Consider the following 21183-nt stretch of genomic DNA (forward strand, 5'->3'; position numbering starts at 1 on the left):
AAAAACAAAATAGAGTTTTACTGTATAAAATAAAATTAACAGTATTTTCCCATTTTAATTCAACCTACATTTCCATTACTCTCATGTGTACAACACGTCTCTCACATATTCTGCGCAGTGATAAGACCCAGACAGTGCAGCATCTGTTTCCAACAAGTTTTGAAACACCACAAGGAATGCAACTTTGCAAGTTTGATTACAGAAATAAAATCAGTAAAATTATAAATTGATAAAACAATAAATGACAAGGATAAAAAAAAAAAAACATTAATATTACAGTTTAATCACTATACAGTATGCAATACTATACTGAGAATGTGTTTTAATGTTGTAGTCATATGACTGAGGTCTGTGTCCCAGTCAGAGTTTCATATAGAAGAGAAAATGTGCTTTAATATTACCCTCATCAAGGCTGGTGGTTACAGTAGATGCTATGAAGTGAGAGTGTCTTTGGAACTTTGTTATGATTTCTCACTTTCACCCTGATTTATGGGGATTTTATGAGCATTTCCTTCACATGCAACATCTCTCAAACTGAAACGCAGAATCCCTACTCTTTCACTTCTGTTCAATTTGTAGGAAGTTGAATTAGTGTCAGTTAATTTGCTCAAACTAGTGACAAATTCTCTGCTCCTCTCTGTTCAGTGTCTGTTTTTCTGTCAGTGTCTCTCAGTACCAAATATGGTACTTGCTGGTTGAATTATTAAAGGCCAGAGCCCAGGATTACTGTGGGCGCAGGTCAAATCTGCCCACTGTTCAAGAGCTTATACAACTCTATCTGTGCTACACCAAATGTTCTCTGTTCTGTACTACATTTAGCACTACTCATAGATCACCCAAAGCATATCAATATATATAAAACCTCTCAAAGAATCTCTCTGTGGTGTCCATTAGCATAGTAGGAGTTCCTCACACCCATTTATAAGTCAGAGGTCACTGGCTGTCTGTTTCTGTAGTTGGTTATTTTCTTTGGAAACTGAGCAACAGGTTTCTTCACTGCTCCCTTCATTGCTTATAGATTCCAGTGTGTTGATGAGGTTTTCCAGCCCCCACAGGTAGCCATCCTCCCGGTTACCCTCCTTCCAGGAAATGGCATGGTTTAATGTCTGGCCCTCTGGTAATGCTGTGGTCTTGCCAAAGTCAATAATCCAGACCTGTGCATTACCCGTGTGGTCATGGATAAAGAGGAGAGAGCTGCCAATGACCTGTGGAAAGCAACAGGGGTTACATATTAGCTTTTGCTTTTCTTTTTTCTGCTCCGTCTCATGCATCAATCCAGACAGGTTTTATTGTATTCAGAAAAAAAAATTGAATAATGATGATAATCCTTGCACCAAAGGGGGTACATCTGCAGCTGCTATGTGGTACATACAAAACTGTAGAGTAACTACTATGATTTGATACTACTGTACACACCACAGACTACATGGTGCAACCAGGTGCATGGAAACTAGCCTGCAAGTAAGTAGAGCGGTATCATTTGTTTAGAACTAAATCATTGAAAAAAAATTGTAAAAATAATGAATAAATGATAAATAATTATGGCAGCGAGAATGGCTAAAAGTAAATAGATTAGAAAAAGACAACAACCAAACAACCAAAACATATATGGTAAAGCAAACAAACAAAAAAAATAGTTAAATTAATGGACAGTCCAAATAGTTGAAATAGTTACCTATTGTAATGGATAAGACACTAGAGACAATCTCTTACATCTTTGTAACACCATATAAAGTGGTTTTGACACTTCATGTTTGTTTTTCCTTTAATCTGACACTAGATAAGTTATCACCTCGTGAATCTTGAAGAACTCTGATGTCTGTAGGGCTTGCCGGATCTCCGACAGTCTCCTGAGGTAAGACTTCTGTTCAAAAGAAAGAAAATGAGCAGAGTGATAAAAGTAAAACACTAATACTGTCTCAAGCCTATGATTTAATTTTAAATATATAAATCTGTATCAATAAATAAATTAGAAGTCTTAGTTTTAACATAACAGGGTGTGTAACACAGTGTACATTTGGAAATCTCCATAATCATTCAAATAGAATAGAAAATTTAAATAGCATCACTGTGTGAATATTTGCCTTGCAATGCAGTTGGATTTACTCTGTTTGCTAAACTTGTTCAAACACTGATGCTCTGAGGCTGTTTCCATTTATCATTAGACTTTCCCAAACGTCAAAGGCGAGTAAAAGTATAGAACATCATTTATAATCCTCCAAACAAGGAACACGGATGAGAGCACTTAGTCAACCAGTATGTTTGTAGTTGGTGTAGTCTTCCAGACAATGCTTGCATGATTCCTTTGGGTATATATGCACAGTTAAGTAATTGTGTGGTGTCTCACATGCAAGAATATATTGTATATATATATGTGTGTGTGTGTGTGTGTGTGTGTGTGTGTGTGTGTATGTGTGGTTGTGTGGTAAGTGACTGCCACGTACTAAAATGCTGCTGTTCCCGCCAACAAAGTCCTTGAACACCTGGGTGACATTCTGCTTCGATCTGGTTTTCTTGAAGTCAGTTCGACATGTGCCATCACTTTTCTAAACAGAAGGAAGGTGCTGAGTAAGAATAACTTGAAAACAAAAGCTATTGAGTGACTAGGTATCTCTCATTATACATAGCATATTTTATAATGTACAACATATCAAGCCCAGCTGCACACTGGTAGTCTAATGGTTAATGAATATACTGTGTAACCACAACGTCCCCTGTTCTAGACTGGCTGGGGATCTTGGTTGCATGTCACATCCGCTCTCACTCCCCATGTTTCCTGTCTACCTCTCCACTGTCAAGCTATCAAATAAAGACTAATATACCATAAAAACTATCATCATAAAAAAAAGACCAGTTGTGGTTGCAATTTTGTTAATATCAGTACATTTAGGAACCTTAGTGTGCGCTCATCTGTAGCATATATGGCAGCACATTGTCAAGGCCAGCAGTTAGATTCTGGTGTGTATAGCAATACATAGTATAGCTACTAGTGTGCACATGATGGCACATGACCCTCATTACCTTGATCCCTTCTATCCTGAAGCCCAAGGTGTGAGTAGAGCTCAGGGTCTCCCTCCACTGCATGTAACGAGGTTTGGTTACACCTCGCTGAGAATGTTCCTCAGGGGTTGGCCCATCCTTGTCTACCTCTACCATTTTCCTGTACAAGTCCTCCCTTGGCTTAGGTCGTTCTCGCGCTCGAACAAGCTCCTCCTCCAGGTACGTCCTGAAACAGCAGGGGAAAAAAATTCAGGTGCCGTACCTGCATGTTTAGAGCCTATTGTCATTACTTTAAAGCATTCACACCCAAAGTTATTTAGATACACAAAGCATAGCTGTCGTTCATAGTTAATGAAGTCAAAGTAATTTGCTGAATTAAACCTAATGTGTTTACAGCATAAAAACCTCAACTTATAGAGTTGCTTCACACAATGATTTCTCTTTTGACCCCCTAAAACAGAAAGACAATGAAAACCACACATGGAAAACACAACACTGTTTAGTGTTACTGCAGAAATATCTTACATTCTCCTAGTGCAGCAGCACATTCACACTTGTTGGATTTGTAACAGTTATGTGCAAACAGATGTGAATTTCAGTTTCAGTTTGTAAGCTACACTTCCTCTCTGCTGAAGAGGGAAGCTGAGAGGAGACTCCAGTGTGCAGTGTTTAACTGTGTGAAAATCTTTGTGTGTGTTTGTGCAAGTTGGCGGTTTTGCAATCATGTGGTTGAGAGTGTTTTTGACAAAGGGGAGTCTCCAGGGACACCCTGAGTGTGTACATTTTTACGTGTCGCATCAGAAATACAGGCACACGCAGACAAGAAAATGATTTATCCGTGTGTGCCTGTTATCATGTGTGTGTACGTAGTGTATATCTATGTGTCTGGGTGTGCCATATTCATTGTGGATGTATTTGCTTGGTTGAACCGGAAATAAAGGGGGGGGGGGGGCGAATGTCCGTACCTGCACGCCTGTGCAGGCTCGAATATGTGCATGTATAGATTCATGTGTGCATTCATGCATATGTTTTTGTGTGTGTGTGTGTGTGTGTGTGTGTGTGTGTGTGTGTGTGTGTGTGTGTGTGTGTGTGCTTGTTCACATGATACAGTGAGGCACCCCGCCCGCTGTGGCAGGAAGCCAAGCATGTAGCCTGCAGTTACAACAGGTGTTCCCTTGTAGAGCACAAAAATGTTTCAGGCAGTATGTACTGCACCAGTCTGCACTTGTGTCATCAATTTATAAGAACAGAACATGAGGAGTAAACATCATAATAAACAACAAACATATAAGGAACTTATTATTTCAGCTATTTATTTAAACTGGGACTTATAATGGCAAAAATAAATAACAAATAAACGTCCTTAATGGCACTACAAAAGGAAAAATATGATGGTTAATAAATACAAAAGAAAGAAATTAAAGAAAAAGTACCAGAGGTAAATAAGCAACTACTTTATTTTTTTACCTCACTCCCATCTTGCAATCCATAACATTGGGAAGGTCAAAGTTCACCAGCAGGTCAGTCATATGGAGGAAAGACTCTCCATCTTTTTCCACAACGCCATGGTAACCAGGAACAAATGGGAGCAGCGCGTCGCACTTCAGCTTCTCAAAACACTGCATCTCGTTTTCAGAGAACTTCTTCAGAATTGTGCCCTCATCTGCTGCTTTGAAGTTACCTGGCATGAGATAAACATTACTTAGGGCTCAGGTATTCTCGAACAGAAGGGAACGATAAAGATATTGGAGATACACTCTCTCGGAATTTCCAATAAAGGTCCAGCAATGTACCAATAATGAACATGTGGGAACACATTTGGGCATTACTGCGAAATGAAGGAGTGTCTAGTTAACCTGAAAGTGATTTCAACCCTACCTAGTTAGGCCAAGATAACGCTTTTTAAATCATTGTTTGCATCTGCTGCAAAACAACAGAGTGTTGTAACATGTTTCTAATCTCAAACCTTTTACATTTTCCATATTCCAGCTGCATTAATAGTTGATCAAGGCAAACAATGACACATAATACTATAAACACCTTGTGTCAATGGCAACAAGGATGTGATGATTTCGACACTACGATCTAAACATGTCATACCTTTATGGCCAGCTAGCTGAACCCAGTTTAGTTTGCGCCTCTGAGTAGCACTGAAGGGCCAGTGGACAATCGTCTTCAACTTCCACCATGGCTTGCTCTGGAGAGGACATGCGAGAAATAAAGTAAAAGTTAATATAACAGAATACAAAGCACAGAGAAGAAGCAGGTTTTTGTGTCTCTCAAAGTTTCCTTGTATGATAACAAGAAGAAATGGTCTTAGATCTCTGACTCAGGTCCACCGCATATGTACTAAAGCTGATGAAATAATAAATTCTACCCAGTAAATCTGAAGCCAGGCTTTTGGTTTTCCACTGCGTGAAGCCTCCAATCTAGGTCAGTTAAATGCCATTTCTGTGGAAACTCATATCTGCACTTAACATCTCAATTCAGCAACTCCAGCTGCATGTTGATGGGCTCACAACCTTAATTCACACAGAGAAAGCACAGTACGTCCTACAAAACAACAACTGTTTAACATCAAGGACATACATTTTCTAAATGAAGCATGCATAATAGGTTTGGTCAAACATTTTAACACCAAGTTGCCTCATGTGACACTGCCTATGTTGCTGGCTACTCACCTCCCACTCACTTGTTATCGATGTCTGACTTTTTTGAATGCCATATGACTGTGAAAATGAAAAAAATTGACCTGAGCAAGTTGTCTTTTCTTAGCACAAATGTTTTGTTTTTGTGTGTGTGTTTGCTTAAGGACTCTTCTCTCAACACCCTCACCTTCTCCTTCTTTCTCCTTCTGACTCTCACCACACAGAGAAAAACACAGAGACAGCTTGCATATTTCGCAGAGACACAGTAGAACTTCACACTTGTGGGGAACTGTTTTTTTCCTCCCTCCCAAGAAAACAGACCATATCTCAAATAATGCACACTTTTAACGCTCACATTTATATATTTCTATAAATGGAATTATATAGCAAAATCAAACAAACTCTCGGACACTAGAAATAAAAGGTATTACATGCTGATCGGTCCTATCTTTAGGCCTTGGAGGGGTCACGTCACTGTGTGTTCTGATTGAAACAGGAAATGAAACAGGGACTCTCATGTTAGTGAGACACTGAGTTCATGCTTGAGTGTCTCACAGTTTGCCATTGTCACTAATATCAGAACTCTGCAGTAGCCGGGCAAGTCTCTCTTAAATGTCAGTGTTTCACTTAGCACTACTTGTTTAGTGACAATATCACATTAGGAAGGTGTTAGGACTCTCACAAACGAACGTTTGTATTATCGCTGCAAGTGACTTCACTGGCTTCTGTTAGATTATATGTTGATTTACTATTAATGTTACTGACTGATGCATTTTGGTTCAAATAAAATGAAGTTGTTTGGTGTTTTGTCTTTATACGGAGAGGGAATGGAATTGTTCCCTGACAATATGAACATACTGACCGTACAGCTCTCTACACAATAAATTTCCCCCGTAGTCTTACATTGAAATGTCATATTATTCATGCTGGCTATTGCCAACACTGTCGTCTCCAGCAGTCGTGACAGAAACCACGGCACTTGGAATTATTCTGGTTTCACTTTTAACTTATAACTTAAAATATTAGATTATAGAGAATATTGTACCTCATCAATACATCAAGAAGTGCATCTAAAGCTGCCTTTAAACTGGTGTTTGCAAACATCACTATATGATGTTGATGTTAACAAAAATGGTGCCAAAATATGCCAGCTGCATTGTTTTTTTTTTCTTATAATAAAGGCAAGAACTGATGTAATGAAATAAATGTCCACATGTCAAAGAAAATTGGCTAAAATGCACAACCAGCGTTTCCAAACATTTTCTTTACAAATGTTTAAATAGGAATATGCAACCGTATACTACAAGTGTTCAGTAAAATACCACAGAAAAATGACTGATTAAAATCAAAACCTCTTTGACCTATTGCTTACAAAACAGAACATTAGGATTTTTAAATCTAAAAACTATTAACACTACCAGTATATTAAAAAATAACCCTTTACATGCATTCAAAGTATAGAAAAGCAAACACACTCATTTTACTGTGTATTGATTATTATACACACACATTAGGTATTATTATATTTTCACATATCACTATTAACATGTATGCACACATCCAGCATTTTACTGCTGTTGAGTCTACAGGTGTAAGTAGATTTACAGCACGTTTACCTAATGTGTAACAGCAGAGGGCCGGCCTCAACAGGCTCACAAATAAATCTGAAATAATCCTTAATAATACACTGCAGTTCACAATCTTTTATTGAAACTGTATGGTTTTAGAAGTAAACACAGACACTATAAATGTGGGGGAGGAACATGTAAAAAGTGGCAGAAAATCAAATCAAATAACTTGAGTATTTGAATAAAGGCACTTGGTTACATTTCACCACTGCTTAGTACAAAGTTACACAATCCATGCAAGGACAATAAAGTTTTAATTGTAGGACCAGTTTAATGTTTGCTTTCTGGTTGGTTTCTTCAACACCCAATGCATTGTTTGCTGCTCTGTCAGACACACCTTTCCATTTAATACAGGCCCATTTGGCATCTGACTCAACGCAGAGCTGATCTCAGAGTAGTCAATAGCAACTCTGCAAATACACAAACAGCCATTTCCAACAATGCATTTTGTGACACACTGTGACTCCCTCAGACGGGTTTTGTTGATCAACCATTATAACTCATGCCTTCCATGTGATTGTGCATTGTTATTGTGGGTGTTAATGGAATGTAATCCACTCAAGTTGTCAAATTAATCTAGTTGCAATGATAACCCTGTTTGTTCACTCGCCTGCGTGTTCTCTCCTCTGTTGTAGTGCCATTAAAAACTTCTTTATTGTGAACCGTCTACTAGGAATTTACCTGTTTTGCACCAGCACATGCTTTAAAGGGAAAACTATCAGAGGCAAAGTGCTGATACACATGTGATGTAGACTTCCTGAAGTGGTTCTTTGTTAAATGTCAAAGGCCAAGGCTCAAATTGGCAACTGACCACAAAAACATTATTACACAAAGACATGTTAGTCTGTGCTGTACTGTGCATGTATGTGGGTGTTTGTGTGTGGGACGGTGTGTGGGATGAAGGGGCAGGAGCATAAAAGCTGCTATTTTCAGAGGTAACACAACTAATATTTTTTCAATTTTAAGTGACGATGTCCAAAATACGCAATGCTTCTATTTGTCACGGTCTTAATGCTGAGCCTCATTTGAATGGACAGTGCTACGTTCAGCAGCACACTCCCTCTCTCTCTCTCTCTCTCTCTTGCACATAAACGCACAGGCTTAACAAGACACGTGTATTCAGTCTGTTTAAAACAAAGTGACAGCTACAGACCTTGTATGGAGAACGCAAAGACAAGTGGTGCCATTAAACATACACGCCCAATGAAAGTCTGAGCCTGAGTCAAACATGGTGAGAGTGTAGACAAAAAAGCTGATTATGTTGTTAACTACAGGGCTGAAACACTGAGGTGAGTCACACTTCACTTCCCTACAAATCTCATGAAGAAGCAATGATAGTGTGAAAGCTTCACAGGCAGCAAAAGCACACGCTATCCTGTTCAAACCTAATCGTAGACAAATTTGTGCTTTTAAAAGGTACAAAATGACGCATGAAGGAGCACGTTCAGGTAAACCTGTAAGACACGAATAAAACTTTATCAGTCAAGAATGTCAAAGGCAAACAAATTTCCACCCTCAGCATCTATTGAACTAAAGGCCGATCCTTCAACAGCCGTCTGTGTGCTGAAGGAGGGACGCACAGTGTTAAAGGTCAGAAGTTACACTTTAATAAGATACAGTTCAATGACTTGCTGGAGTTCAGTTGTTTAATATGCAACAGGTACTTTGCCATTTAATTTTAATGAGCAGGACTTGTACAGCTCAGATAACAAAAACAAACAAAACAAAACACACACACACACATAAAATGGTTGTTAGTGTAAAGATCAGTATAAAGATGCCGCTAAGAATCTACATCTACAGTTTATCATTAGTGTGCATCGAGTGGCCGCAAAGTTAATGAGCAACACTAATGCAAAATTCAGACAGTAGCAGTCCAGCAGCACCAACACAACAAAGGTTATCAGGCTTTCAAGAGCTTCTTCGTGTGAGTTTCAGTTCATACATAAAGGTGATGTGAAAGACTTTGATAGACCATTACACAAAGCAAGAGATAACATGATTTGAGTGAGGACAATTGAATTTCCTGAAGATTATCCTGCACTCTAACACAAGGTTGTTTCTCCTTCCTTCCTTCAGCGTGATCTCAAACAACAGCAGAACAGAAGACAGTGACTCTGAAGCAGGGAGATCTGACACTTCCCATATCTCAAAGCAAGAGGCTTATTGTACTTGTGCCGCAGAACGGATACAGAAATAACTCCTGAAATGTAGAAGTGACTAAATTCCCATGAGAAATCTTTGCTGCACAACTCGCTCAAAAGACACAGGACACCCAAACCAACTAAACAAATGTTCTATAAATGTTGCTGTCGCTCTGCCATTGTGTATTTTCTGCAGTCAGAGCCCCCCCCCTCCTGATCCCAGTGGTCTTCAGAGAGGAAATAGTTTGCTGACTGCTGCTGATGTGCTGCTGTGCTTCACCGCTTCTTGTTTTCAGAACATGGGCTCTTTACTGTAATTTGGTAATTATAAAGACGGTGGATTTGCATATATATACCAGAGGTCAAGGATGGTTAATTGCTCCATTTAGTCTGACACTAGCTGTCCTGATTTAGTCATGCATTATTTAACAGTTGGTAATTTATACAGAGAGACAACAGTGGGTGTTTTGAATTATTTAACACATCCTGTACCTGGAAGATGAAGCTGCACTGGAATCATTCCCCTTATAAAGCCCATTGCCCTGCAGCTCTGAATCTGTTCGTGGTCTACTCACCTCTCCGGTGTCCACCAGGTGCTCTAAAGTGATGATGCCTTTGCTTTTGCTCTCATTGTCACTCAGTAAATCGTCCTCGGACTCCACAACAGAGGAGCCCGTGGACGAGATGGACGAGTTGGACAGTTTCCTGCGCAGTTTACCATCCACCGCGTCATCCCAGTCTTCCTGCTGCATCTCCCGGGAAGAGCCGCCTCCCTCAGGAGTGATGGTGACCTGCGGTACCTGGCGCGCATCCATCACAGCCGGCTCTCCGGGTTCGGACGACTGGGCGGCTTGAGGGGCTTTCTGGCGGAGCTCATCGCCGAGCTGATTCGGCTTCCCCGCCGCTCTTCGCTCTAACCGGGACCCTTCGCTTAATCCAGCCCCAGAGAAGCCAAAGTCCTTGGAGCTCTTTCTCCTGCACTCTTTCGGCATGAGAGACGTCAATCCGTCGTGAGAGCGCACGACGACGGGGGCGCAAAAGCCGCTTCAAGTGCGACCTCCAAATCTGGTCATTTCACTTCCACAAAGTTCAGACACAGTTTGGGTGAGGTGAGGGTTTCACTCGCTCCCTCGCGGCACTTCCTCGCTGTTATCTGCTCTTTCACGTATGAAAAGCGTCCATCAGCCTCTGTGCTCGGTGCTCACTGTCGGTAAAGGGAACCCCTCTCTGCTGGTGGCTCGGCTGGCGCCTCGACGCGGTTTACACGCGCGCGCCGACGCACCGACTTACACAACTCTACAAGATTTGTTATCTTCCGCATTTCTCGCTTCCTGGCTGAAGAAATGACAACAGCGCACGGCGACGGGTCCTTCCAGACGGACTCTCTCTCTCTCTCTCTCTCTCTCTCTCTCTCTCGTGTCTCGCAGGGATCTGCACAAAAAACGTGACGCTTCAGCAAAGCGCGACATTAAAACGCGTTAAACACGTCGGCTGCACAGGAACAAACAGATGTGGCAGAGAAATGTTTGTGCAGGCAGACGCGCACGTACACGCACGCACCCACATGCACACACATGATTTAGCAATCAAGTCTTCATACTGCGGCTTAATTATGCAAACAATAGTGTCCAATTCAAATGAAAGTATGTGTAATTAGCATAGCACATATATTTTTATGCAAAACTGATGTAAAAACACTGTCAATAACATGGCAGCATAATAGGAAATCTACAAGATTCAAACTTCAACTTTACTATATATTACTATGCCACTATTGTCCAGGAGGCGACGCTGCCATAACCTGCAACTTTTGCTCTTTTGACTAGAAACAGAGCAAAGATGGTGTGAAACTGAAAGATGAATCACTTGTTGAAAGAAAGCACATAGCCAGCGAGTTACTGACAGTAAGCGACTGAGTAATAATGAAATTGAAATCATAGCATTTTAAAGTTCATGTATAATGTCTGTTGTGTGGTTGGTTTGTTTTTACCAGGCTACAGTCCATAGGTGTTAGGCAATTATCTAGTACCTTTAAAAAATGTGCAGTAATCTTAAAAAGAAAAGAAAATCAAATTATCTGTGACCACCAGGTGCTTTAAAAACACCTGCAAAAGGTTTCTCTAGTACCTGGCAGATAGGTTGTTTCAAACATGTTGGAGAAGTTGCCACAGTTGTTCTGTGGATTTAATCTATTTCTGTGTTGCTGTCTTTATGTAATCTCCAACTGACTCCATGGGTTTGAGACTAGGGCTTTGTGGAGATCATCTGATGCAACGCTTGTTCTTCTAGTCACTGAAGATGAGTCTCTGTAATTGCAGGTTGTCTCTTACTGCATCATTAACCTGAGACCAATCAGGTGCAATCAGAGAAGAGAGAATAGAGAGAACGTTGTGCCTTCCTGCTATCGGAGGTGTGGAGCAGTATTACTCTGTCTATTGTGTTGTGCAGCGGAAATTGGGATGGCTTTTCATTGACTGTAAGACAATGGGGTCTTTGGCTGTATTTTCAAAAGCTATTAGTGGTTTTGTGCTGTATAGATCCCTGTGTCTCTACATGACAGAGTTTTCGTTGTCATGCATTTTAATTTTAATACATGCAGTGTAAAGAATAAATTCATAATAAGATAATTTTATCCATAATAACTACATAATAAATGTCACTTTTGGCTGAGGTCTTATTTCAGTTGTGTAACGTCTATGTCTGCCTTTTACAGAAATCACTCTGAATTTCTTTTTCGTTTCTACTATTTTCCTTTATCTTTCAGTTTTACAGTAATTACTTGTGCTAGACAGTGTTATTGCCTACTCATTACCACTATACCAAGCACAACGTAGCACTTTTGTCCTCTTCTCTATCAGAGCCCCATCTTTCTACTAGTTCCCCTTTCTATTGTCTCTCTGTGTTCTTCCTCTTTTTGGTGGTTGGCATGGTCAGTCAAAATATTTCTTTGGAGAACCCATGACTTCTCTGGACAGATGACAAATACATATGTGGAAAATGATAGAAAATCACACAGCTGGATGTGTCACATAGAGTTTCATGTATGTTACTTATTTACAATAACAGCCAGGGGACATGCAATATAACACAAAGCCATGAGCCATGTAAAAGTGGAAAGGGGTAATGGGTTTTTGTCACGTTACATTAGGTCACACAACTTTGCTTTTTAGGACTAGTTTTCACAGCAGCCAAGGCTGGGATACGAACCAGAGAAAGACTACCGCTGGACCCCAGTCTTAAAGGTACCCCAAAGGAAGAAGGCCTACTCTGTGTGGGCCCTGTATGATGAGTGACTCAATGAAAACTTGTGGATTATGAGCTTATTTGCAAATTCTTAAAGAAATGTTTTTAATTATTTGATTTAAGAGAGTGTTCTCACCTGAATTATGATAAGAACCAACATCTACTTTCTGCCCTGGGCCTCTGAAGATGGTTCATTTGGGCATGCATTTATACACACTGTCATACATTATATTCTCATGTCAACAAGTTTCTAAGTAATAGTGGTCCAGCTGTTTTGATCTGGTGTTTGTACCACTCCAGTCCGATAGGTGGCGATAATGCACTGATAAACTGGGAGTGAAGGTGGATGACGTTTCTGGTGCTGGGAAATAAAGGCAGAGTGAGACCTCTTACTTTCTCTCTGCTAAATAGAGTTGGGTCAGGGGTTTGACAGCCATCCACTGTGTCCGCTTTAAGTTTATTTATCTCCTTTTAGCCGGCACCTTGCAAAAAAACACCATGTTTGCCGTTAGAAACGCTCTCCGCCTCGGCTCCCGGTTATCCATCCCCGCGGTGGCGAGGAGAGGATGCGCCGGGGCTTCTATCCCGGTGGACGATGTGGTGAACGGACTGACCGACGAGCAGATACAGGTTAGCCGCACCGACACGAAGCCTTGTGTTGCTGCGTGCAGGTGAACAGCTGCCAGTAAAGAACAGCCTTAAAATCACACAAACAAAGCTAACCTGCGTTATGGTTTATGACGTTTTAGGGACAAAAGAAGTGAAGTTATTTTGCGTCGCAGTGTAATGACGTGACAACATAACGTTAGCATACTTTTATATTAGCCGACCTAGCTAACCACTTAGCAAACAGTTAGCGTTAACTAGTTAAATCTAAAACAACGTTACATATACAAGGCTTATTAATTAAAATCTAGGTGACAGAGGGTCAGCAGTTTTATAACACCAAGCCAAGGAGACTCGACTGGAAGAGGGCAGGGGGTGGGATCCATATAGAGGGTTTGATTGGCTGAAAGTGTCTGTGTTTATATCCTGGTCAAAAATGGCTGCAACTGTAATGTTACAGGTGTAATGTTAGCAGATTGCTGTAGGCTTGTTCAGTACAGTAACATATTCACCTGTAGCTTTTACATTGTCTTATGTAAAGCTGATGAGTGCCTGAGTCTGCACATACTGTAATATGAGTTTATTTAAAGCATGCTGCTCATATTGTGTCTTTTGCACAGCTCAGACATGTGGTTCGTAAATTCTGTGCAGAAAAGCTTGCTCCTTTTGCTGATGATATTGACAAGAAGAATGAATTTCCAGGACTGCGGGTGAGTTGAAACATTTCTTCATTTTAACACATGTCTGTAGTTCAATGATTGAGTTGCAAGAGCAGGATTTCTGTTTTTGGCAACGTTTTGAATTCTCTCCACCAGAATTTTTTTAAAGAGATGGGAGACATGGGACTGCTTGGGATTACTGCTCCAGGTAAGATAGTTGGAGCTATATACGGAGGCAAGAATGATCTGATCTTCATCTAAGCCAAGAGTATTAACAACTATTATGTGCCTAAAATAATAATGCAAAAAATTTGGATGTTTCGTGTCTTGACAACAAACATAAAAACCTCACAGTAAGAGTTTAAAAAGTATGTGAACCTCAAAAAAGCTTTTGAACTGTGGCTACTCTACCAAGAATTAGGCTTCCAATCTAAATGACCCCAAGAGCACAACAAACACTCATTATTGAGGTAGAGATGCAAACTTGAGTGACAGCCAAAGATTTAAAGGCATCATTGGGACTGGCTAACATCGGTGTTCATGAGTCCACAGTAGGTAAAACATTGAACTAGCAGGGTGTCTATGGCAGGACACTTTGATGGAAGCTGCTGCTTACTAAAAAGAACATTGCTGCACGCCTGTGGTTTGCCAAAGAGCACAGTGACACTCCACAGCGTTATTGGCTAAATGTTTTATGGACTGATGAAATTAAATTGAACTATTAGAAAAGAACACACAGCACTACATCTGATGTAAAAGGGTCACTGCATATCATCATTTTTGTGGTTGCTCTCAATAAAGACACGAAAGATCAGAATGTTTTGTGTTATTGTTTTAGACACATTATGTGTTAATACGCTTGACTTTGATCAAGATCAGATTATATTTTATGACAAATTCATGCAGAAAACCATGAAATTCCAAAAGATTCACATACCTTTTCTTGCCACTCTATGTAATAATGGCTGCATTACTGTTAGCTTTAGGAATAAAATTTAAATTATTCTTTAAATATCTTTCAGTGGAGTATGGTGGCACAGGATTGGGTTACCTAGACCATGTCATTGTGTTGGAGGAAATCTCTCGAGTATCAGCAGCTATTGCTCTCAGTTACGGTGCCCACTCAAACCTCTGTGTCAACCAGTTGGTACGCAATGCAAATGAAAAGCAGAAGGAAAAGTACCTGCCAAAGGTCAGAACCCAAACAGATCATGTGTGAACAAAAAGAAATTAAGTTTAATTCTTTATTCTTATCTGACTCTTACCTGTAATCAGTTGATAACAGGCGTGCACGTCGGAGCTCTGGCAATGAGTGAGCCCAATGCCGGCTCTGATGTTGTATCCATGAAACTCAGAGCCAAGAAGAAAGGTAAGACAACTCCACTGCATTAGTTCTGCATTCATAACCCATTAAACACGACAAGTGATGGTTCAGAAATGATGATCACTGACATAGTTTTATTTATGCATTTTTATAGTAGTGTTATCAGAAGATAAGAACGTTTTGGGTGCTCATTTTGTAGCCTAATAATTGATCATAAACATGGTTTGATAAATATGCATTTAGAAGGGGATATAGCCATTTTACAATGGACCATACAAAAACACCACGTGCCAAAGATACTAGTAAACATTAAAAAGGGCATAATACACCTAAATAATGCAGAGTCAATGAAAATAATAAACATGAATACATTTCAAGTAACTTACAAACAGTAAAACTTTAAAGCAACATTATATGAATAGAGAATGCTGACAAACAGCACTAGTAAGCTGCAGAAGGCTTCACATACTTATCAGGCATTTGTGTGACTCATTACTTACAGCAGAAGTTTGGAAGTCACCTGAACACAGAAATTTATATTCCAAGCAGCTGTTTAGTGCTTCCGTACATAAGCCGTTAACCAGTGAACCAGTGCATCATGCAGCTTGCTGACATACAGCAGAGGGAAGTGGAAATGACTAAGACTTATTACAGTAAACACAGATTTTTGACACTGTTGTTGATGGTAAGGGTTGAGAGAGAAGTTGTTTGTGTTTGACCAGAGGGACCTGAGGTGTTTTCATGACGACAGAATTGATTATTGAGCTGTCTGAAAATGTGATTGCCTAAACATTTTTAATGAGAAGGTACCTATTAAATGACCACAATTACAGGTTGCACTCACACCTCCTTTCCATTAACCTATGAGTAATATCTGTGAATATGTTCTCATGCAAGATAATGCTGTAAGTGACTTTAATTTGATTTTCGTCCCAGGCGATTACTATGTTCTGAATGGCAACAAGTTCTGGATCACAAATGGCCCAGATGCAGATGTCCTTATTGTTTATGCCAAGACAGACCCTGAGGCCCATCAAAGAGGCATCACAGCTTTCATTGTTGAAAAGGTAACGCCAGGCCCGTTCAGACTTCTTATTCTCTACCTTGGCATTTACCTGTGGCTCAGGGGACATGGTATGTTTGTGTTTTACTCCGTTTTGGGGCTTAGCCTTGTATGATTATGGCAAAGGAAAAAGTCAAAAATCATAGCAGTCAAAGAACTGTCTTTGTTGTTAATGGCTGTATGTGTGTCTTGTAGGGAATGCCAGGATTCTCTACCGCACAGAAGCTCGACAAACTCGGCATGAGGGGATCAAACACCTGTGAGCTCATCTTTGAAGACTGCAAAGTCCCAGGTGTATGTTCAAGTGCACATTTTGCCACATGTGCACTTGTATGTGTGTTGTGTGGTCCTTGTGCAGCCAGGTTTTCAATGTATTTTGATCTTCTTTTTTTTCTGCTTGTTACAGAGGAGAATGTGCTTGGTCGATTGAATAAAGGTGTTTATGTGTTGATGAGCGGCCTAGATCTGGAGAGGCTGGTGCTTGCGGCAGGGCCTGTTGGGTAAGTTTATAAATGGATGAGGCTTGAATTAAACTGTACAGAGAATGTAATAACATACACGCAGTACGTAGAGAACACATACAATGTAATATGGTGTAGAGAACCTTTGTGTTTACAAATATAAAAATGTTAGCACATTTAGTTTGTGTAAATTTATCCTACATGAGGAAAATCTTGTTTGAATTGTGTTGAGCCCATCCTACAGTATCTGGAAGTGGATTTACAAAACGATGGACACAACTAATAGCAGAGTTTTGACCAAACACACACATCTGGCATTAAAAGAAGAATTTATTTTAGGTGAATTGCTGTTGTTAGATCTTCTTTTTAACTATACCTGCTCCAAGTATTTAACATTATTGTTTTTCAGCATCATGCAGGCAGTTTTGGATTTTGCTGTTCCCTACATGCATGTCAGAGAAGCTTTCGGAGAGAAGATTGGTCATTTTCAGGTTTGATCTTCAGTCTTCACATTAAACAATTATGTGAACTTTATGACTTAACCAGAAACACTCTATACAACCGTACATGTCTCAAGTGTGAATCTAGTAACTATAGAATATAATATAATATAATTTTATAGCTGATGCAAGGCAAGATGGCAGATATGTACACCAGACTGAGCTCCTGTCGGCAGTATCTCTACAATGTTGCTCGAGCTTGTGACAAAGGACACTTAAGTGCAAAGGTGAGAGGATTTTTAATATCTCATCTGCTACTTCAATGCCATATAAGATCTAACACAGAAGTGTAAACCATTTGCTAATGGAACATCTATGTGAATTGAGGAATATTTGTTCTTTCACTTTCTGCATATTGGTGCAAAATGTGTATAATTTGTCATTTGAGTGCCACAAGAGTAACATTGTGAAAGAGACAGAAACATACTCAGGCATTCCATAAGTTAGCAAAATATTCCACTTATTCTCCAAGTTTGTACAGATGAAATCAAACAATTGTTTTCCCTCTACTCCACGCAGTCACTGTTGGTTTTGTTATTGTTGCAGGATTGTGCTGGAGTGATTCTGTATTGTGCTGAGAATGCCACTCAGGTGGCTTTGGATGGCATTCAGTGTTTGGGTAAGTACCAGCAATGTGGTTTGAATGAGAACTGAATCTTAAATAAAAAATGTATCTTTATTTTATTATCATGGACAAAAAGGCTAGCGTTTGACAAGAAGTGAGTCCAGTTTTGGGACAAGATGAACCCCTACTTTAGTGTCATCACTCTGATTCCGAGTCTTGTTGCTGCTGTGAATGGTAGTGGCTTGGTATTGGCATCAATTCAAATTTAAGTTAAATTTTATTTGTATAGGGCCAAATCACAACAGAAGTAATCTCAAGGTACTTTTAAAGTGTTTACGGTTTAAGACCTTAGAAAATATAACTGTTTACAAAATTATATAGAACACCCAAAATCCCCCACTTGAGCAGCACTAGGTGACAGTGGAAAAGGAAAAACTGCCTTTAGAGGAAGAAACCTCAAGCAGAACCAGAACCAGGTTGAGGCCATATGCGATATATTCGACCGGAAAGAGGAGAGAGAAAAGAACAGCAGCAAACAAAACAACAAAAAACAACAAGCAGCAAAAACACTGGGCAGGTCGGTAGGGCCAGTAACTGGACTCTGGAGATATACAGCTTAGGATTGAGGATACCTGCAGAGAAGAACAGAGAGAGGGAGGCAGAGAGGAGGAAGCACAACTACAGAAGAGAGATTAAGTTATTAATTAATGACATGCAAAAGATGCCATTTGAATGGATAGACGTGAGGATAGGAGGGGAGAGGAGAGAAGAAAAGAGGAGCTCAGTTTATCAGTAGAGTACCCCCAACAGACTAATCTATAGCAGCATAACTAAGAGATGGTCCAGAGTCCTCGGAGCCATCTTTAACTATAAGCTTTATAAAAAAGGAAAGTTTTAAGTCTAGTCTTAAATGTAGAGAGAGTTTCTGCCTCTCGAACCTGAACTGGGAGCTGGTTCCACAGGAGAGGAGTTTGATAGCTAAAGACTTTGCCTCCAATTCTATATTTGGAAAAGTCTGAGAATGAAGTGTTCTGCCTGCAAAATATGGAACTATGAGGTCTTTAAGAAATTATGGAGCTGGATTATTAAGTGCTTTAAATGTAAGGAGGAGTGTTTTTAAACTTTATTATGGATTTTACAGGAAACCAATGGAGAGAATCTAATGTAGGAGAAATATAATCTCTCTTGCTAATTCCAGTCAGAACTTTGGCTGCAGCATTTTTGATTAACTGGAGGCTTTTAAAGGAGTTATTAGGAAATCCTATTAATAGTGAATTACAATAGTTTTTGGACCAAACAAAATAACCTGTGTCTGAATTTAGGAGTAGAAGATTAGAGGACATTCAGGACTTTATGTTTTTCAGTCAGGAGCTACAGGTGCAGCTATTTTGGTTAATAAATAACACAGTAACTAGCAGTGTGGAGGTTTATACGACTCCCAGACATGGTGAGAGTGCTTCTTACAGGCAGAAGGTGAACTATTGTACACACACACTATTGTACTCTTTTATCACGTTGTACTCTTTTATCACATTGTCACTATATTAGTTTTCCTATTATAACTGTGCTTAATTTAGAGATATCATTAGATTGTAAACTGATTCATGCTGTAATTAACTGACTTAATTGCCTGAATAATTATAGACGTATAAGGTTTTGATAAAATCTGAATGTACTGATAACATTTCAGGGGTGACAGTAGTCATCAAGCCGTCCATGCTGATAGTTGTTGCATTGTAGTATGATTAGGAACTAGCAACAATCTTGACAGCTCACTGCCTCAGGCACTAATTTAGTCTATGTATAAATTTTATACTTGTTCTTTTATTTCTGGAATTTGCTCTAACAGGCAACATTTTTACCACTGTGCTCACAAACAGTGTGATATGTTGAAATGTGTTTTATTCATACTGAAATGTCTGCTCTCTTACTGTACACTATCTTGTCAACAGGTGGGAACGGGTATATCAACGACTATCCCGTTGGGCGGTTTCTGCGTGATGCAAAGCTGTATGAAATCGGTGCAGGCACAAGTGAAATACGCCGGCTCGTCATTGGACGAGCCTTTAACTCCATGTTCAGATAGGCACAACAGGCATTGAATAAAGCTGAATGAGGGAATTTTCATGAATGAACACAGTTGTTCTCACCCAGGGCCTTTAATGTGACAAATAAATTAAAGGAAGTTGTTGGGGGAATCGATTTTCCCTGGCAATTTTCTCCGTCTACATAATACATTAAATAACTCAAGGTGTGTGAGTGTTACAAGCTGACTGACTATGAGAAGAACAAATGTTGATGTTAGTATGTCAAGTGGTTATAGATGGAACAAAATCTGACATTACATAACATTTATAATTGATCTTCTCTAACTGTAGCAATCATTACCACTACAGATGATAGAGATTAATGTGTGCTGTCTTTGTATAGAACTCAACTGTCAATCACGTCTTCATAAAGTCCCTTTCAAAATGTCAGTGCCGACTGAAAAATGTTCCTACTCATTAAGCAAAGCCAGTTGAAAGGGGAAAAAAATACTCCACTGTTGTACTGTGTAGATCAAGTCTTCTCCCCTCTAAAGAACTTTGATTTAGGGTATGTAGAAATATGAAGGTGTATCAAATACAGTAGTTTTGTTTGCAATAAATAAAAACATTCTATGTCCCACAAACCGATGTATTTCAAAACATTTGATCATCTCGTAATAATTGATTGCAAAATTGATTGAATGAATTTTGAATTGAGAGTGAAATCTTATTTTCAAGAAATGCAACCTGTTTTTATTAATAATTGAGCTCCACCATATGTTACACATACTGTATAGTCAGTTTAGTGTTCATTTAGAGTGCTACCAGGCCTAATAAATTCCAATTCTCATGAGTTTTGATCAAGTCATTGGGATGTTCTTGATTTTTGCTTTGAGAATACAAGTTTACATCAACTGCTTCAACTCAGGATTTATTTTGGAAGTATGTTTATTATTTAACATAGAGCTGCTACGGGTTACATACATTTTTAGCCTCATTGGAAATCAGAATATTTTAGCCTTTGTTTTTTAATGTTGATCATTTTTTTCAGTTTATGCCAGAATCCCTAACTTTATGGAAGTGCTGCACAAAATCACTGGACTCCCCCTTTAACGTCCCCTTCATGCTTCATCTGGTGCTAACAATACAGAGCATGCTTAATGGAATCAACAATGGCTTAGAAAACTACAAAATTACTCTGCAATTCACGCTATGCTGCTCCATAATTACAGTACCCGAGTGGAAACTGTAGAGCATTTGTGTCAGCAGTCCTTTGAGCTTAATGTAAACGTTAGCATGTCATAGTTTAGTGAGC

The 21183-nt window shown here is 39.5% G+C and overlaps 2 protein-coding genes across 2 annotated transcripts; one reads left to right on the forward strand and one right to left on the reverse strand.

The window, feature by feature from the left end:
* Positions 1–25: 25 nt before the first annotated feature.
* Positions 26–10795, reverse strand: itpka (inositol-trisphosphate 3-kinase A). Its single transcript, XM_026339694.2, has 7 exons — positions 9996–10795; positions 5101–5197; positions 4468–4681; positions 3022–3226; positions 2445–2546; positions 1793–1864; positions 26–1205 (listed from the first exon to the last, which is right to left on the reverse strand). Exons 1-7 carry the CDS (start codon positions 10410–10412, stop codon positions 927–929), a joined length of 1386 nt encoding a protein of 461 aa, XP_026195479.1. The 5' UTR covers positions 10413–10795; the 3' UTR covers positions 26–926.
* Positions 10796–13041: 2246 nt separating this feature from the next.
* Positions 13042–20721, forward strand: ivd (isovaleryl-CoA dehydrogenase). Its single transcript, XM_026340280.1, has 12 exons — positions 13042–13293; positions 13890–13979; positions 14085–14136; positions 14951–15120; positions 15204–15297; positions 16189–16319; positions 16511–16607; positions 16722–16815; positions 17186–17267; positions 17399–17503; positions 17823–17895; positions 19794–20721. The coding sequence occupies exons 1-12, from the start codon at positions 13162–13164 to the stop codon at positions 19925–19927; spliced, it is 1254 nt and encodes a 417-aa protein (XP_026196065.1). The 5' UTR covers positions 13042–13161; the 3' UTR covers positions 19928–20721.
* Positions 20722–21183: the final 462 nt, after the last annotated feature.

The sequence above is a fragment of the Anabas testudineus genome, chromosome 22 (genome assembly GCF_900324465.2).
Source record: "Anabas testudineus chromosome 22, fAnaTes1.2, whole genome shotgun sequence".
NCBI lineage: Eukaryota > Metazoa > Chordata > Actinopteri > Anabantiformes > Anabantidae > Anabas > Anabas testudineus.